This window comes from Dendrobium catenatum, unplaced genomic scaffold (genome assembly GCF_001605985.2).
Source record: "Dendrobium catenatum unplaced genomic scaffold, ASM160598v2 fragScaff_scaffold_1221, whole genome shotgun sequence".
Taxonomy (NCBI): Eukaryota; Viridiplantae; Streptophyta; class Magnoliopsida; order Asparagales; family Orchidaceae; genus Dendrobium; species Dendrobium catenatum.
The window spans coordinates 441,290-460,074 of NW_021319683.1; the positions used below are offsets into that span (position 1 = coordinate 441,290).

The 18,785-nt window shown below is 36.1% G+C and overlaps 2 protein-coding genes across 4 annotated transcripts in view; one reads left to right on the forward strand and one right to left on the reverse strand.

Moving 5' to 3' along the window:
• The window catches only part of LOC110100283 (Down syndrome critical region protein 3 homolog), a 21,828-nt gene extending 10,690 nt beyond the window's left edge, over positions 1-11,138 (forward strand). For 2 of the 3 annotated variants that reach the window (XM_028699236.1, XM_020827720.2), the window contains 3 exons: positions 6,465-6,553; positions 10,531-10,630; positions 10,713-11,138. In XM_028699236.1, the coding sequence (XP_028555069.1) occupies positions 6,465-6,553; positions 10,531-10,630; positions 10,713-10,757 (234 nt within the window). In that variant the 3' untranslated portion in view covers positions 10,758-11,138. Of the gene's footprint in view, positions 1-6,464; positions 6,554-7,106; positions 7,171-10,530; positions 10,631-10,712 lie in introns of all 3 variants that reach the window. The other variant, XR_002303542.2, reaches the window with a different exon arrangement.
• A 420-nt stretch (positions 11,139-11,558) lies between these two features.
• LOC110100282 (cytochrome P450 71A1) lies at positions 11,559-14,512 on the reverse strand (the record flags this gene model as incomplete). The annotated part of the gene is given in 2 exon segments (XM_020827719.2): positions 11,559-12,359; positions 13,640-14,512. Coding segments are annotated over 2 exon segments (1,485 nt in total), but the record flags the coding sequence as incomplete, so codon positions are not given.
• Between the last annotated feature and the right edge of the window lie 4,273 nt (positions 14,513-18,785).

The window sequence follows — 18,785 nt, forward strand, 5'->3', positions numbered from 1 at the left end:
ATTTGGCTGATTTTAGTGGCTTGGAAAGGGAGAAGTCAGCTTGGGAAGTGAAGAGGTAGGGGCTGGCTGCTTGGGGAAGAGAAAGGACTGATGTGGCTTGCTTGGAAAGAGAATTAGTTGGCTTGGAAAAGGAAAAAGTTAATTTGGGAGGTGAAGAGGTGGGGCTGGCTACTTGGGGAAGAGAAATAAATGATGTGGCTTGCTTGGGAAGGGAAAAAGTTAAATAGTTGTGGATCTCCAAAGGTCATAATTAATTGAGATAAATGCTCAATTAATGTGAATTAATTGCAGAATTGGTAGCCCAAGGGTCAATGGTGTTGGGGAGAAGGTGGAGGCGGTTAGAGGGGAAGGGAGGGAGGTGGTTGCTGGTTGAGGGCAGCAGGTTGCTGCAATGGTGGGAGGCTATTTGGCCGACTAGAGAAGGAGAATAAAGAGATAGAGAGGCAAGATGATACCAACTAAGAGCTCACACACAGTTGGGTATTTCTTTGCCTTTTTCCAAAGGACTTTACACACAAACTCAACTCACCAAGAGAAGGGGAAGCATATAACCAGAAATTTATATCAAAATATTCATCATCTATAAGGCAAAGATCTCATCCATATATATAAGCTCCCAAAACATGAAAGGAACAAAAGACAATAAGGTCTTTGGCCAAACAACATAAAAGCTCCCTCAAGTGAGGGTAAAACTGTAGTACAGATTTCTTCGCCAGGTGGAAAAGCGCGTACAGATTTCCTCCCCAACCAAGGGCCGTGAAGTTCAATTGTCTCGTATCATCTCGTATAGTACTGTACCGTCCTCGCAGGCCGGGGAAATGAACCTTTTGTACAAAAGAAAAAGAATCTCATCTCTTTTTTTCTTATTCACGCCCAAGCCCCACCTCCCACGGCTACAGCCAACACCAGGAACCGCACCTAGACCACCACAAATAAGGAACTAAACAGCTGGCTCGGATTAGATAGGGATAGGCTGTTATGAGCGTGATCTAGCTAGAAGCCTGGTCCTCTTTGAATTAACACGACATAATTCTCCTACAACACATTTAAATTAAAAATATAAAGACTCAATCAAGGACGTAGATCTCCGGCCTCTACGGTGATCAATCATCCAACCTCTGATGTCCCCATCACATACACTACCATATTAACTTGATTAAGGTGAAAAGCAAGAAAGGGTTGACTCAATCTTAAAATAAGGTTGGATTTTTTGTATGGAATTTTGGAAATTTGAATGAGAAGAATGGTAATTGGCTTCTATAATGATTAGAAGAAGAATAAATATTGCTTGCTACATAAGTTAAATATAAAGAAGAAAAATTCAAAGACATTGTGCGAGTTTATAAGTTATGATTGTTGGAAATGTCAATAACAGGAACAAGTTTAATATTGTATAGTATAAAGAGTTGAAAGACAATTTTTTTGAGGTGGATAGGGCTAATGAGGAGTTTATTGCTATCAAGACAATTACTAGTTTTCACATTATAAGCCTGGCTATTGATTATGCTCCTCTAGCTATATTAAAAATCAGTTTTGAGATGTGATGAATGAATTGCTATAATGTATATTTAAAAAAAGAAATGGCATTTATCAGAGGTTTACTTAAATGGACATATAAGTTATAGTAGCGTGGATTATGAGATTATTCATGGTGGATGTGAAATAGGATATAAAATACATTGAGAGAAATCAAATTTGCTTTCAGTTTATGTATGATATTTCATTATAGAACACATACCTTTAGATAGAAGACAAATAATTAATTACTTATAAAAATAAATTAATAAAATTACAACTATACTTTATTTTTTCTTTGAAGGAAAAATGAATTCTTTTTTAAAGATTTTAAGGTGATTCGAAGAGAGCCTTTGACCAAGAATATATTGGAGTAGTTATGAATGCATATTTTAAGAGTATAAAGAAACAACTTAAAAAAAATGACCCAAATAAAATTGAATTTTTTTAGTTCGGCCAACTTAATGTGAGCTAAAATTGTTAGTTCTATTACAAAATTGCTATAGAAAATTTTAGAGGATCTAGAAATATATCTTAAATATATTAGGAGATTTGATTATGTAGTGAAGTGTTATGTGTGGACTCTGATTGTGTTGATCAATTTAGTTATTCTGTTGCCTTGGACCTCAAAGGTTGTTGTGCTTATTTTTTTTGGGGGGGGCAGTCCTCATCCTGCTTGGGTTCGAACCTTAAAGAATTTTTTTCTGTACAACGCCCTAGTGCTATGTATCCAAGCGCTCCGACGTTGTGTTCTCAAGCGCCCCAATGCTGAACGGTAGAGCACAGAGTACTGCATCGATGAAGATACGGCGCTGCACCGCTTTGGAATGCTTCAGCCATATGAGCTTTAGCACAACAATTGATCAAGATAGAGTTTTGAGCACGACAATGCTGTGAGACAGACTTGACGGTTTTATTTCTAGTTTTTCTGAAGGGTTGCATCCCTTGGGGTTATTTACTTGGCTTTCTCTTGTATTTATGTATTGTTAGACAATGAGAATTGTTCATGTGAGAAGAGAAGCAAGGACAGAGTGAGAGAGAAGAGAGATATGTACTTATTTCTCTCCATTTTCATAGTGGATTTATTAGTGTGGTGTGACTCCGTTGTTTTTTCTCATATTTTGAGTTTTTCCACGTTAAATTCTGGTGTCTTTTATTTTTCCGCAGCTTTTACTTTCTTACTTGTTTCGTCGTTGTGGTGTTTACTCATCCCCAACATGAAGTGGTATAAAATGTTTGAGGGATAAATAATTAAAATTTTTGAATATTAGTGGGTCTTATAGTAATTATTAAAAAGTTATTCATCTTGCAAAGATTGCTGTGAGTTAAGTAAAAGCCATAGCTTTTGATGATTCATATAATAGCTTTAGTTTAGCCAACTTTATGTGAGAGAAGATTGCTGGTTCTATTAAGCAAACTACTGTAGAAGGTTTTGGAGGAATATATCTTAAATATATTAGGAGATTTGATTGTGTAGTGAAGCGGTATGACCTGTTATTGAGCGAAATTTGTGTTTTACAGAGTTAAAAAAAAAAAATGAATGTTAGTGAGTCTTATAGTAATTATAAGAAAGCTATACATTTGCAAAGACTGTTGTGAGCAAAGTAAAAGCTATAGCTTTTGATGATTCAAATAATAGACTAGTATTAAGGAAGGATATATATTATAGCTAAGGTAAGAGTTAAGTCTCTCGACACATTGATCAAGTTAGATGCATTACAAGTATTAAATTTTTTATCAAAGATGAAGAAGTGAAGATATAAATGTTATTTTGGAAATTATTAAATTGATTTTTGGTGATGAAATTATTTTGCAAGAGCGTAATAAATAAAAATAATGTGGTAGATTATAAATTAAACCAGAAACGTTAAGTGGAGTTAGTTCTAACGTAGATGCATGAAGGAAAAAAAAATTAATAAGATATTGATGGAGCTTAGTTTGTAATTTTCGGAATCCAGGAAAAACAGTCCAAAAATGGTGGAAAAATACGAAATTTCTTGGATGAAAACACTCACAAACACTTCAATAACTTGAATATCAAAAGACTTACAAGTTTCCACGGATACAATGCTCCCAATTCGAGAAGAGAAGCTTTCTCCCAAGCCCTAGAGAAAAAAAGAAAACTAAAACAGCCACAAAACAAGATGCCTCCAAAAAGCCACCCTAACTCACTTTTAACTCTCACATAAACCCCTCAAAATCCCCTAATTACCCCTAGGGCAAACACCCCATCCTTTCTCTTCAATTTGGTGGGCCCCTTGGGCCCACCCGACTGCTTCTTCCCTTCGGCTTGTCCGCCCAGGCAGGCGGGTTCTCCGCCTGCAGTAAGTGAGAACCGGCCCTTTTTGGGCCGGTGTTGCTATGGACCGGACCGGTCCATCAGATATTTCTGGGTTTTGGAGAGTTATGGTGGATATTATAGTTTATGAAGCATAAACATTGACATAAACAGATACACAAATGTTGCAACACAACATAATTATTAAAAATAGTACACCTTACGCAATCAAAATAGTGTTCTTTTTCTTGCAAGCAGGTAACTAAAATAGCCAATACTAGTATTTTTAATTAAAAACATCATGCACTGAAATATAATATCATATACTTAACATAAAGAGCTTCCCACATACATGAAACACCTACATTAGTATTATTTTGCGAAAATCTAAAATATTAGAATAACATCTTAAAGATAAAATAATTTATACTTTGAGACAAAAAAAACGAGAAATCAATAAAAAAATTATGGATTGAAATAAGGATTAGAGGAGGAAAGTTAAAAGCCTTTAGCATTTAACCATAATGCACGAGCAAAGGATAAATAGAAAGAGCTAGATGTACTCTTCAGTGAGCAGCATCTAAAAGTTTGACATTTGAAGAAGAGTAATTGGTTGTTAAGAACATTGAACAAATCTTGAGCTAGGGGTATGATTTGTGAACATCAAATAAGAATGAGCAGGAAGACCGAACAAATAAGAGTAAAAATTAAGCGAGGAGTGACCAGACTACTAATGCCAAACTCCCAAGGAAGCTGCTGAGGTTTAGTGACTTATAAGGCGAAAGGTTTCATTACTCGTACTAGATCATGAAAGCATCAACTAAGAACAAGCAAGATAATTGACTAGGAATGAGGACCAGATCATTGAACCTAAAAAAGCCTTAAAACCTATGTGTCATGCTTATGCATTCCAGTGTCGGGCTATGCTTTGCTCGTGATTAGGGCTTGAAATATCTCTAATACAATTTTAAGTGTGCAGACGTGTAAGGGCATGTCAGAGATGAGTTTTTGTCTGAGACAAGCACAGAAGGCATTTTGAATTATCATTAGTTCATTGTCCGCAACAGTTTGATTAATAATTTTTTTTAATGAAATTTTGAAAATTAAGAGTATATCAAAAGATTGAATTTTTGATATTTTGGCAGCAATATTTAAGATCAAAGATCATCTTTAAAATTTTGCTAATTATATTGATACTAAACTTATGATTCATATAATGGGGAGAGAGTAATGGACTATATACATAGAAAAATTAAGTTAGTTTTAGAGAATCAAATTAATTTCATGCTATGATCAATAATGTAAGGATCTTTATGTTATGAGAATTAATAAAAAAATAGAGAGTAGATAAAGGATTATATATATATATAATCTTGGCAATGCATATGATCGTATACCATGATGATTGATTTGGTGTGTTTTAAGAAAAAAATGTGTTTGCCAAAGCTCTTTCAAGTTATTGAAGATATGTATGATAGAGAACTGACTAGTATTTGAAGTAGTTGTGGAGTGACTAGGAAGTTTTCAAATTATGATATGCTTACAATAAGGATTAACATTGAGTCAATATCTCTTTTTAGTGGTTATGAAGATGTTGATAGATGATATTTAAATTAAAATGCCTTGTGTATGCGTTTTGCAAAGGACATTGTTTCAATTGGTGAGACTTCTGCATAAAAAAAGTGAAATGTTAGAGCAAAGAAAATATTTAGAAGATAGATGGCCTATAATTAGTAGAATAAAGATTACACATATGATATGCAATTTTAGCGATTTTGATATTAATATTTATCAGTCAATATTATTAGGTAATAATTTGATAACTCAGTTTGATAGGTTTAACTATCTTATATCTATTATACGAAAGGCTATGGAGATAACGATAATATTGCTTTTAGAGTTATGATTGAGTGATTAAAATATAGAAGTATCTCAAAGTATTATGCGATATGAGGATATTGTAGAGGCTTAAAATTAAATTTTATAAAATTTCAATTAGATTGACAATATTATATAGATTCAAGTGTTGGAAAACAAAAAAAAAAGATGAAGTTAAGTTGAGTGTAGTGAACAAGATAATGTTAAGATGGACTTGTGGTAAACCAAGAAAAGATAAATTATGGATTGCATATATTAGATGAAAAGTTAAAGTGATAAGTACTCATTTGAAGATAAAATAATTGAAAATAGATTTAGCTAGCTTGAAAATCTACAAATAAGTAAGAACTGTACTCATTAGATAGGTATATAAAATTAGTTTGAGAGATTAGGAAGTAGAGGTGTAGGCCTAAGATAACCTGGATAGATGTTCAAAATGATTTGCAAAGAATATGTTTAACCCATCAAACAACAGTACATAAGAGCAAATGAAAAATGGGATTTCATAAAACCAACCCCAAATAGTTTTGATTAGGTTCTTGATGATGATGATGATGATGGTGATGATGATGGTATAAGACTTAAATGGAATTTACTATCTTGTTTCTTATATAGGAGATTGGAAAAGCTTTAACGTGGAAGAAAACACTTTTGTGTTAGAAGGAATTATATAAATCTCGTGAGAGTTATATGCAACTAAATGCATGTGCTAATAATGTTTACATGTACTTTTGTAGCTTAACCCTTTTCCTTATGTCACAATGTAATATTAATAATTATTTAAATGCTTCAGGTAGCTGATGGAGATGTTTGCCGATCGATGACTTTACCCATCTATGTGATGCTTCCTCGATTATTGGTGTGTCCCACTGTGCTGAATGGGTAAGCTGTTAACTTGCAATGTGATTGTTTCATGTTTAAATTTTATTCTGAAGTTCCTCACCTCATTGTCAAGATGAACTTCTCTTTAGGCTGAGTTCAGAAATCATGATATTCTAATTTAATATTGTATGAACCGCGACTCAAAGGATCTTTGAAATATATTATCCAAAAAAAATCTGCCTGCTGCTAGCTTACCTTTTTTTTTACTTTCCACCCATAGTAATCAAATTGTTAACTGTCTACAAAATTTTCTTATAAGCTCTGAAGAATAGTCGATGCTTGATCTACTTCAAATCCTAGAGCCAATTATGGGACCACCATTATGGGTTTTGGCATTGGCAATTTGAATGAATGTATTGCTGTGCCAAGCGAACAAGCCCATAAGCTATTGTAATTATAAGTTGGGGAATCTGAGTATGAAAGATAATATGACGTTGAAATTGAATTGGAGTTGGAAAATAATTTTGCGATGCTAAGAGGCTTAGACTTTGTTTATTCACATCATGGATATTTCCACTGATCGCACTTGTTTCTCTCTAATCATGTTTACCAGTGATGTGAAGCTTGGAAAGAAGATAAAGAGAGGGAGCTTATTTAGGGCTATCTTAAATGTTAAGGTGAGGAATTTCTTCCACGTGTTTTTTATTACATTCGAAGGAAGGTGGAATGGTAGCGAAGGGCTTTGTTAGGATTATTCTTCCCTTGTGGTGATAGAAGTTTGACTGCTTTGGTCTTCATCCAAATCCCTTGGTCTGTAAGAGATACAAAATTATGAAAATATAGATAAATTAATTGTCTTGTAAGCTACCCTTCAACTTCAAATTATAAGTAAACATTGAATTGTTGGGATCAGTCATGAGTTACGTTGAGTTGCTTGGATCAGACATGAGTTATTGCTATAAATAGGGAGTGAGTGGATTTACAAAGAGCTGAGCATAAAAAGAGCTAAAAGCAGCTGATTTTAATTTTCCTTATTCAATTTAACTTCCGTTTTGAATGAACTTCATACGCACTTCCACTTCAGTTATAACTCTTAATCAGGACCATTGGACGTGAATGTAAAGTTGCCATGTTCATTACAAGAGCTGGAGAAACTTAGACCTTGAAGGGAGCAATCAAAATTTGTAGGTGCTGGAGCAAGTCAACACCAGCCTTTTTAAACCTGCCTGTTTAAGGCATTAGGATAAATGTTGGGCTTTGGCATTTCTATTTATCTTGAGTTTTTTGGCCAATGTAGTGTAGCAGCTAATAACCTCTTGACTGACATTGCTTTCTTCTGAATTAAAACAGACCACCTAGCCGAACATTTTAATTGAATCAGTTCCCGAAAACATAATGAAACTTGTAGCATGATTACCTTTATGCATGATTTTTATTTGATAGACCCCCCTGTATCCTGACTCTTCCTACACAACTATTCTGCAGCAAATGGCTGGAATTTCATTAGCAAAATATGTTCCTATTGTTGTTGGCCTACACAACTTCTCCATAATCGATATAATTGAATACGAAAAACCTAGGGATAATGGTCTCCATATCCCACAAATCTAGCTTGAAACATGTTGCACGCATCAAAATCACTCAACAATTGCTCTTTCCGTGAAGAGTTCATTGATACATCTAAAACATTGCATTATCTAGAAAGGACATCTATGTTGCTAGAAGCAGATCTTCACATCATGCCAACAAAGCCGGATATGGGTGCACGATTGACCATAGTTGATGATGCTAAGGCGGTGAAGGACAAGTGAAGGCTAGTAAAGCTTCTCCTGTGAACACCTAAGGATTAGAAAAGGAGAATGAAAAGATGAACAATGATGCTCCTCTTGACTTGTAGGTTATTGTGACGGCTTTTCTTCAGGCTACTGATTCAAAAAAATGAAAAGAAGAGGAAGCATTTAGAAGAGAATTTCAATTGAATTTATGGCTAAATTTGAGCCTTTTAACTATACAAAATATAGCAAATATAAGCTTTAATCCATACTTGCCAAACTCCACAAAAAATAAAAACTTTATCTACAATAACAAACTAGATAAATTTAAAATAAAAGATAATTTCAAGAGAATTTGTCTTAATCATGAATTATAAATTAAAAAATAAACTTATGTAAAATAATTCAAAATTCATTATTATCTTACTATAATTTAGATTATTTTCTTATAAAAAAAATATATCATTTACATTACAAAGATTGTAACGTTATTCTGAGTGAAAGTTTACGTATCCAGCATCGCTTATTAGTTTTAAACTTTAAGATGAAAAGACGGAAGTTTTCTAAATTATGTTTATACTATTTAGGAAGTATTTAATTGTTTAGGAAGATTTCTTGAACTATGTTTAATTGTTTAGGAATGTTTTCTAAATTATGTTTACTTGTTTATGGAGGTTCTATTTTTGTTATGGTGGCTAGGACTATTTAAGGAGTTGTCTTGGGTTTATAGCATACTATGAGTTTTGGTTGTTGTAGTTATTTTCTTTGAGGGCTTTCTAGCGGCATCTAATTTAATTGGGAGAGCTGATCTACCTCTCAATTTGTAGATCACATGTATCTTGCTTTCTCTTATTGAAGTATTAATACAAAATCAATCACCATTTTAATTTTACTGTAGTTTTTCTATTGTTATTTGTTGTTTTTACTTCCAAGGCGTATCACTTAACATCACATAAGACTATAAGAGAGCAAATAGAAAATTGCATCTATCATTATCTTTGGGTTATTGACTATCTCACATTTTTATGGGTTAATAATTGTGGTTACGTTGAGATGGTTGATTTTGAAATCACCATGGTAAGGCCAAGAATAAATGCACTAATGACACAAATGCCCTTAGGCTTACACATGACAACTCCCATAAAAAGGGGTACAATGGAAAATAATAAAACACACAAAGCAAATAATAAAATGCATGAAAACAAAATACATCGACTCAAAAATATAACGACTCGATCGTGGCCGTAGATCGGCGGCCACGTCGCTGGTAAACTCTCCATGATGATCTGATGTCCCCATCAATATGGGTGCACGATTGACCATAGTTGATGATGCTAAGGCGGTGAAGGACAAGTGAAGGCTAGTAAAGCTTCTCCTGTGAACACCTAAGGATTAGAAGAGGAGAATGAAAAGATGAACAATGATGCTCCTCTTGACTTGTAGGTTAAAGGCTCAAATTTTTAAATATTTTATCCTATTATGATGACTGTGCATCTTCGATTATATGAGCAGTAATTCGGAAAAAAAATGAAAATGTTTTCTCTGAGATCATGGAGTCTGTGTTTGTAAATTAATTTATGAATATACCTTTGTTGTATTTATCTATGATATTTTACATATAAAATATTAAAAATGTTCTCTCTATGGTCAAGAGCTTTTGAAGATGTCCTATGCTAGTGTTAATGTGAGTAGTAAATGAGAAGTTGTAGATTTTAGCAATGCGTTGATATTGATCATGAGTAAAATGCTGATGAATAGTTGTACTGGATTAATTTGGGAGGGCTTTCACATTAATTTCTGACCGAAGTGATTCAGTTGATGTTGCTGTCCCAGCTGCTTCTCATCTTTGCAAGTTGGTCTTGATATTGTTCCTAAGCATACTCATAATAGTTCAAGGTTAAAAAAGGAGAAATGAATGGTAAAAGAATTTGGGTGAAGGACCAAAATTTGATCAGAATAAATTTTAAAGATATTGAATTTACTTTGAAAAGAATATAATATATGATTAATCAATTAAAATTTATGTTGCACTTATCTGAGAGTAAATCTAATAAATTTAAAATTCTTTCAGTTTATCCTAACCTAAATTCTCTTCATTATACTGGGGCATGAAATAGGGAAAACCAATGATAGCTGTCTGAATATATCCATACATTTATACTCTTAATAGTTATTTGAAAAAATATCTTCATGTTTATTGCAAATGTTTGTAACGTGTGAATGACCATATATCATTTAAGTAACTTTTGTTCCATACGCATGCAGGCCGTTCTCCATTGAATTTCAGGTGTCTATTGTAATTAGTTTTAAGTCCGAGCTATCCAAGTTGTACCCAAAATTTGATCTCCAAACTCCAAGGCCATGGGTGAGTATATACATTTTACTTTGGTTGCTAGAGATTCCTTTTATATTTGTTTTTCTTCTTAATTTACATTCTCTTTATTTAGTTGGCTTCGCTGACGTTGCCACTAAGAGTTTTCAGAACGACATAAGCTAGTTACAGCGCTCGCACACTATCAACTGAAAGCTTGGTGCACGAAGTTATCACTGATTTCTTTCATGCTTCAACATCATTTTATGAAAAGCTATAGAATAAAGTTCTATAATCAATTTATGCTGGATTTTCTTGTTAGTTTTATCCACGCATCTGTATGCGATTCAAATACTATGCGTTAAAGAAAAAAAATTTCCAAATTTTCGTAAAAGATATTATTCTTTGTTCTAGAAGCTTGAGTTTTGTGGCATGTGGTTTTGTTTAGGGAAAGTGGTGTGATAACCTGTACTAAACAATATCCAGATTCTTGAAAGCAAGAAGAACGAGCAGAAAAGCAAAAATGAAAGAGAGGAAATAGTGAAGTTTGCATATTTTTTTCCATCTTCCTATCTTTTTTTCTGTGTATTTATATCAAGAGAGATTATTATGTGCAGACACCGGACGGGAAGAATCATCCGATTTTATCTCTGTGAAAAGTAAATACGTAGCATGAACAGTTTGCTTTTACTGTTCACAGATATAAACCGAAAGATTCTCCCCATTCGGTGTCCGCACAGAATAATTCATCCTATATCAGTCCTCCTTTTCATATTTGCTTAATACGATAAAAAGTTAATAGGTACTATTTTAGCTAAAAGAGTCAAAAGAAGTAGTGGTAAATAAAAATAGAAAATGAGTAGTGGATTGTGGCCTGTATTTGCTGAACCCGGCTCCTTATGATGCACTGCATCAGAATATTTAAGTGCCGATGCATTGATGCAGGTGGCATTTGATTTTAAAATTTTGACAACATTCAAAATGTTGACCAACTATACTATTTGAGACTCACCCTGATGGGGTTTAAAGATAAGTCTTGCAGGCATAAATAATATCTATTTTGTTCAAATAAGTGTTGACATGCGATTTGTTATTCCCTGATGATTCACTCATATCCAATCACTAATAATTCATCTTTTCAATTACCGTCTATTCAAACTGGTGTGACAAGCTATACAGAACGCAATTTCGCTGTAAGAAGAAGTGCAGACTTTTTGTGAATTGATATTCCTGGTGATTCACTCATATCCAGCACCTCCTCTTTCGTTTCTTCTGGCACCTCCCAGTTAAAATGGTGCAACAAGTTTGCAAGCGTGCATTCTATAACAGCAATAGCGAAGCCTATCCCTGGGCAAGCTCTTCGTCCAGCTCCAAATGGTGTAAGGTGGAAGTGTTGTCCTCTAAAATCAATGTTGTTATTCATGAATCTCTCAGGCCAAAATTCATCTGGCTTATCCCAGTTTTCGGGATCTCTTGCAATTGCCCATGCATTGATCAAGATTCTTGTTCCAGCTGGAATGTCATAGCCTTGCAATTGAGTATCTTCCATCGCAACTCTGGGAACTAGTAAAGCAATTGGAACGTGCAATCGTAGTGTCTCTTTGATAGTTGCTTTAAGGTAAGTCAATCTGTCAATGTCTTCCTCTTCAATAACTTCTTTAGATCCAGCAACTTCTCTTATCTCCCTCTGAACCTCTTGCATCAATATTGGATGCTTGATGAGCTCTGCCATGGCCCATTCTAAAGCGGTTACAGTTGTGTCTGTGCCAGCAGCAAACATGTCCTGCCATAATTGATGAAAAAAAGAAGAAGTTAAGGGCATCCTGTCAGGTTCTCTTCAGATTTAAAGCTTGATGCTAATATTTAGACTGCATTAAAATTTTTTTAGAGGGAGTTTCCAGAGTTTTGCTATACTCAGGCCAATATAATAAGAAGTTTGAAGTTTTATTCATCATTATGAAGTTAATAAGTGTTATTAGTATGTTAATGAAATTTGTGATCGTATTAATGATCAATATGTTAATGAAGATTGAGCAGATGTTAACATGAAGCAATTTTGATTTTTATTATTATGTCTTACAAAATAGTATTTTTTATGAGCAATGAGATTTGTGCTTTACATAATGAGTGTGATTGTAATTGAGTTATATTCGATAGAGATTTTTGTTGTTTGGTGAAGGAGATAACCACTCTCTTAATATTGGTATGGTAGTAGTTTTCTTTGCGATATAAATTTAGTTGATGCAATTAGGGGTGTCAAAAATTGACATGACCTGAAACTCGAGCCGGATCCGACCCGGAAAAATTCAGGTTTGGGTTAACCCGTTTGTGAAATGGGTCGGGTTCGGGTTTGGATTTTGGATTTTTGACCCGTTTGAAAAATGGGTCGGGTTCGGGTTGACCCGAAAACCCGCAGGTCGACCTGAATTGACCCGTTTGTAATCACATCGCTCAGGCATTAGGGTCCCGTTGCTCGGTCGTGTCAATCACGTCGCTCGATCATTAGGTTCGCGTCGCTCAGGCCTCAGGGTCATGCCGCCATCAAGCTTGAGCTGTCGGCCTATCACCGTTCCAACTCCCAAATCCGCATGAGATGCCGCTGCTGGCCTACCAGACGCTGGATTTCTGCCGCCGTCCCAAACTTGCCTAAGATGTTGTTGCCCCACCTGAGAGTCGTCGAGCAGAAGACTGTCGTCGTCCCTCCGTCGCGGGTCGGGTCAACCCAATAAGCTGCACGGGTCGGGTCCGGACTGACTATCCTGACCTATTTGCAAAACCGAGTCAGGTTAGTGTCGAACCGTTTAAGGTAGGGTCAAGTCGGATTGACCCGAACCTGATCTGTTGACCCGAATTGGCAGCCCTAGATGCAATTATCATCTACATTGTAGAAAAGATTGAAAGTGTGAATTTAGAAATAAAATAATGGTTCAACTTTCATGTTCCACTTAAAAAAAAAAAATGTTTTAGTTGGGATGCAATGTTTATTTAGAGGTACAATGACAAGAAATACGGCTAGATTTGGTAACTTATGTAAGCCTACAGTTGAAAGCGATGAGCAAGTACCAGAATTAGAGCTTTGATATGCTCTTTGTCGAGGCCATCATGTTCTTCTTTAATGGATAACAGCACGTCCACGAAGTCTGCACAATCCTCATCTGTCTCAATGTCAATAGAATTTGAACTCTCTCGTCTACTGAGATGCTCCTCCAGAACCTGCTCTAAAAACTCATCCAGCTGCTTAGAAGTTCTCCTCGCTCTCCCATCCAACCCAGTCAGCACATCAATCCAACCCAACCAAGGAACAAAATCTGCCAGTGGAAAGCACCCCAACAATCTGACAAACTCATTCAACATCTCTCGAAATCTCGTCTCCCCTGAATACTTCCTCCCCAACGCCGCCCTGCATATGATATCATTAGTGAGAGTAACCAACCTCTTGCTCAAGTTCACCGCCTCCGCCGCCACCGAAGCGGCTCGAATGTCTGCAATTAGAAGAGCCACCTCCTCCTCCCTCACACGCCTGTATGATTGCACGCGCCTGCTACTCAGTAGGTGGACGATGCATATCTTCTTCATCTTCCTCCAATAGTCATTGTACGGCGAGAAGGCGATGTCCATGCTATTGTAGATGAGATGGTTGGCCAAGGATGATGGCGGACGGCTTGCAAAGATGAGGTCCTGTGTCTTCATAACTTGCTCGGCAATTTCTGCGGAGGAGACGACGACGGTGGGGGCCACGACGCCTAGTTGGAGAAGGATGAGAGGGCCATATCTTTTAGAAAGGGAGTTGAGGGATTGGTGAGGAAGTGAGCCGAGTTGGTGGAGGTTTCCCAGTAGTGGGAGGCCTGGTGGGCGTGGCGGGAGCTTTGTAGCGGCAACGGTTTTGCGCCTGTGGAGGAAGAAGAAGAGGATTGTTAGCAAGGTTATGAGGATGATGATTACGGTTGCCATGTTTTGGGGTCACTTGGAATGTATACGCTGTTTGCTTTTATGCAGTCTGTTAGTGGAGAGATTATTAGGTGCGGAGTGCGGACGGCGAGAACCGTCCGCACAAGTTTTATTCTGTGTTAGGTACCGGCATGCGGTATCCTTGGATACAGCTGGGTACTGCTAGGTACTCATATATGTGAGGACGGTACACACTCCGCATCTAATAATTTTTCCTTTTACTGGGGATCTAAAGATGCCTCTGTTGAAGGAGAAGTGTGAAAAGTGATTATTAAAAAGTCCGGTGCGTGATGATTTTTCCATCCTAGTAAGTTGTTTCGTGTCTGATTTCCCCTCAAGAGGGGAAATTAAATTTAATCTCCTGCAAGTGGCAGGAGAGCCCGGGGATGGAGAAATTTTTACGTTTATGTTCATACTCTAATTAAAATATATTATTGTTGCGGGCTCCAATATACACGGTGGTAGAGTTAAAATACTTTTGTCTTAGCGTTGTACAAATATTCAGCACACAAAAAAGAGATAAAAGAACACCAGGATTTTTACGTGAAAAACCCGAAAGAGGGAAAAAATCACGGGGCCGTGCCCAGTTGAAAAGTTCTACTAGTGTTGCATGAATTTACAAGAAGCTGATTCGTCCCACAAGTCGGGACGATCAGATTACAATCAGTTTCTTCTAAATTGAAACAAAATTACAAAGTTCTGCAGAATTCCGGCGTTTCCCAAATATCAGGCAGAATCCCGGCGTATTCAGGCGACGGAAAGAATTCCGACGGTGGTCGAGGAGGAGCTGATTCTCCTTCTCTTCTTCTTCTCACTTCGGTCCCCTTTTATGAGAAATGAAGGGTCTATTTATAATTTTTCTGGAGTGGCATGGCTTGTAAATATGTGTGAGATCATGGGCGAACAGGGAGTGGTCAAATGGACGGCTGATATTGAATCCCTTGATCGTGCACCGTTCGTAAGACATTTGAAGGTCTTAGTGATGTCAGAATTTGGCGATCTTGGGCTCGTTGGATTCTTCTCGTTGAGCCGTTCGATTCGACTATAAGTTCGTTAAAATCGGAGACCGTTTGGTAACTCAAATTGTGGTACGAGCTTTCTAACAGTACTTCGGGTGCTTGATTTGTGCTCATTTGGGCTCATAATGAGTTGAATTTGGTGTATTTGGGTTCGTATTTCCGAGACGCTCAGTTTGAGTATAAGCTCGCTAAAATCGGAGTTCAAGTGCTTCCGAATTTAATTTTTGAAGTTTCCGGGTTGATTTTTGCCTCGAATTCGTGCTCGATCAAGATAATTTCATGATGACGTAGCAATTATATTGCCTATATATATATATATATCTCGCCCTCAAATGGAGGCCACCCGGTAATGAGTCGACAAACAAAACTATTTTAATTTAGACCCCACCTGAATAAATTGTTTGGCTCAGCCACTGGTTTTATAATTGTTTGTTTTTCAAATAGCAATTACAATATCGTTTGACTATTATTTTCTTATTATATTTTTACTACATTACAGAAATTTTTGTTATGGAAAGCGGTTTTCTACAATCATAGTGGCGAAGTTGCTTTCTACACAACAGTTTTGTAGTCAACTTTATAAAATACTGCGATTGTCTCAAACAAACCGTTTCTTTTGCACGAGGTTATATTAATCGGATTGCAACACAAAAGGATCCTATAACTTGGAATCAAACTTATGAGTTACATAATACAACTATTTAAAAAAACGATTGAATGTAGGTTATACAACTCGAGCATGAGGTTTTTTCGAACCTCCATCGCCAGATAATGGCCCTTCTGAGCTCCTTTGCTTGCCGACTACGGTCTTTTCAACCTTAGTCACCTGTCGACTACAATCCTTCAGACCTCCGTCGCTCATCGACTATGGTCCTTCCAACCACCGCCGTCTATCGACTACGGTCCTTCTGACCACCATTTGACTACAGTCTTTTTGACCTCTGTTGCCTGACTACTATCCTTCCGACCACCATTATCCAATTACAGTCCTTCCAATCTACATCACTTGCCAATTATGGTCCTGCAGACCAAACAAACATATCAACATTGATTCTTCCAACTCCCACCATATAATGCACTCTATACGATGTATATTTGCTACATCGAGCCAAAACCTTCCTCCTAAGGGCTTTATTTGTAATCAACCGCAAACATTAGTGGATTCATTCAAACTAGGCTAGGACTCGTTGTATTTCCCCCTTTTAGGAGTTTCCACATTAAAATTATAGTATCTTTTTTGAACACTACATACATACTTTCTTATCTGTTTGTGTGTTTGATCTTCATACAAAATTAAGATGTTAAACTTTATATTTATCTATCTCCACGAATATTCCAGAACACAACATATTTAAATATTTTGTATATGTTATCCCTAAGAGTAATTGGATGAATAGTGATTTGAGATAATCAGCGCAGCAAACAATATATATATATATATATAGCTTTACTGAAAATAGAGACTTAAATTAATAGCAATTATCTATCAGTAGAGCGAAGCATGCAATGCTGAAGCTAATGTGCTCCTTAAAGTTAAGTTCATTTTCTGTGGAGAGTTAAGAATCCAACGGCTCTTACAAATAATTGCCATACAACTTTAAATTAAAATCTTTAGCTCGGACCGATCAGAATTTTATTTTTTTATGAACATTTCTATAATAAATTTTGCCATGCCTTTTTTTTTTTTTGGGAAAATTTGGCGGAAGCCTGTATTAATCAAAAACAGTTACAAGTAATAAAATAACTCACTAAATCCATTAATGGCCGGCTTGAAGAAGCCCAAAAAAAAAAAGGAAATAAAACTAGTAAATGGCCATAAACAATGCCATCTTAACAAAAAAAACAAGTAAAAGACTTAAAGAACTCAACAGAAATGAAACAGATTTATGTGAAATAGCTCTGATATATACTCTTCCCAGAGATGTCAAACTCATCAGTAGTAAAGAACCCAAACAGTCTGTTCCAGCAATCAAAATTCAGATTCAAAGTGTACCAGCTCCGAAGCCAAGAGGTTCTGGACTTAGGTAATTGAAGAATAAACAGATAGTTGTCGAATCCCTGGTTTCCCGGAGGCCGTCCAAGGGAGCAGCAAAACGGAGCATCATCATTGTCCAGAACGGCTTCCCCTGCTGCAGAAATTAGGCAAGAAAGCGTCCAGCATTGACATAGAGAAGGAAACAATTGATATAATCTAGCCACAATCATAACATTTCCAGCAGATAGAATGAATTTTTCCATGTTAAAACCTTCTCAAATACCACACTTTTAATACCCAAAGCAACAATAACAGAGCTTCTGAATTTCCCTCCAAACCTCCTAGCATTTCTCTCTTTCCAAATGAAATAGGTAGTGCAGCAAACCATGAATTTATAAAATTTTTTCAAATTTTTATCACCTTTGCTTCAGACAGTCCCCTTTATGCCAAACATGCTTAAACCAATTGACATAATCAATATCAATGTAAAACTGCTCAATGTAATGTTTAAATTTGGAATTAGATTTTCCATTCCAGATTAAACAAGGAGTATGTAAATCAGACGAATGATGAAATAAATTTCTCAACTGATCCGGCAAAAAATCTGGTAAATTCCAACCATTGTCCTTAAACAGGGAAGCCACTTGACAATCAACATTCGGAACAGGTTCTCCCAAATACTCTCTTAATGTCAAATTATAACACCAATGATCCCACATGAAAGAAATGGGAGCATTACAATTAATAACAAAGGAGAAACTAGATTTAGCCTCTTGAGCAGTTCTGCAAATAGCTTTCCAGAATTTGGAAGCATTGGAAGGAGGAGGACGCCAAGGGGAGGAGTACTTCTTGATTAACCAAATAGAAAGGGGAGAGGTACCATTGTACATCCTAAGGATAACAGAGCAGTTATATGCAAACTGAATGGCATTTATAGAATGAATCCCCAAACCCCCTTTATTTTTAGGACGACAAACAGCATCCCAGGAAACCATATGAAGTTTCCTAGACAAAGTTGAGTCACCAAAAAAATAAAAATTTGGAGCTAACTTTTTTAAAAAATTTGCACACAGTTTTTGGCATAATAGATCCTCTAATCCAGTAACCGATGGAGTTTTGAATAGTAAACTTAATGTATTGTAATCTGCCAGCAAAAGAGAGCAAGTTAGCTTTCCACCCATTGAGTTTCCTATTGATACAGTCCATAAGAGGAAGAAAATCCTCAATTTTGAGTCTGTTAAAAGACAATGGAATTCCCAGATATGTG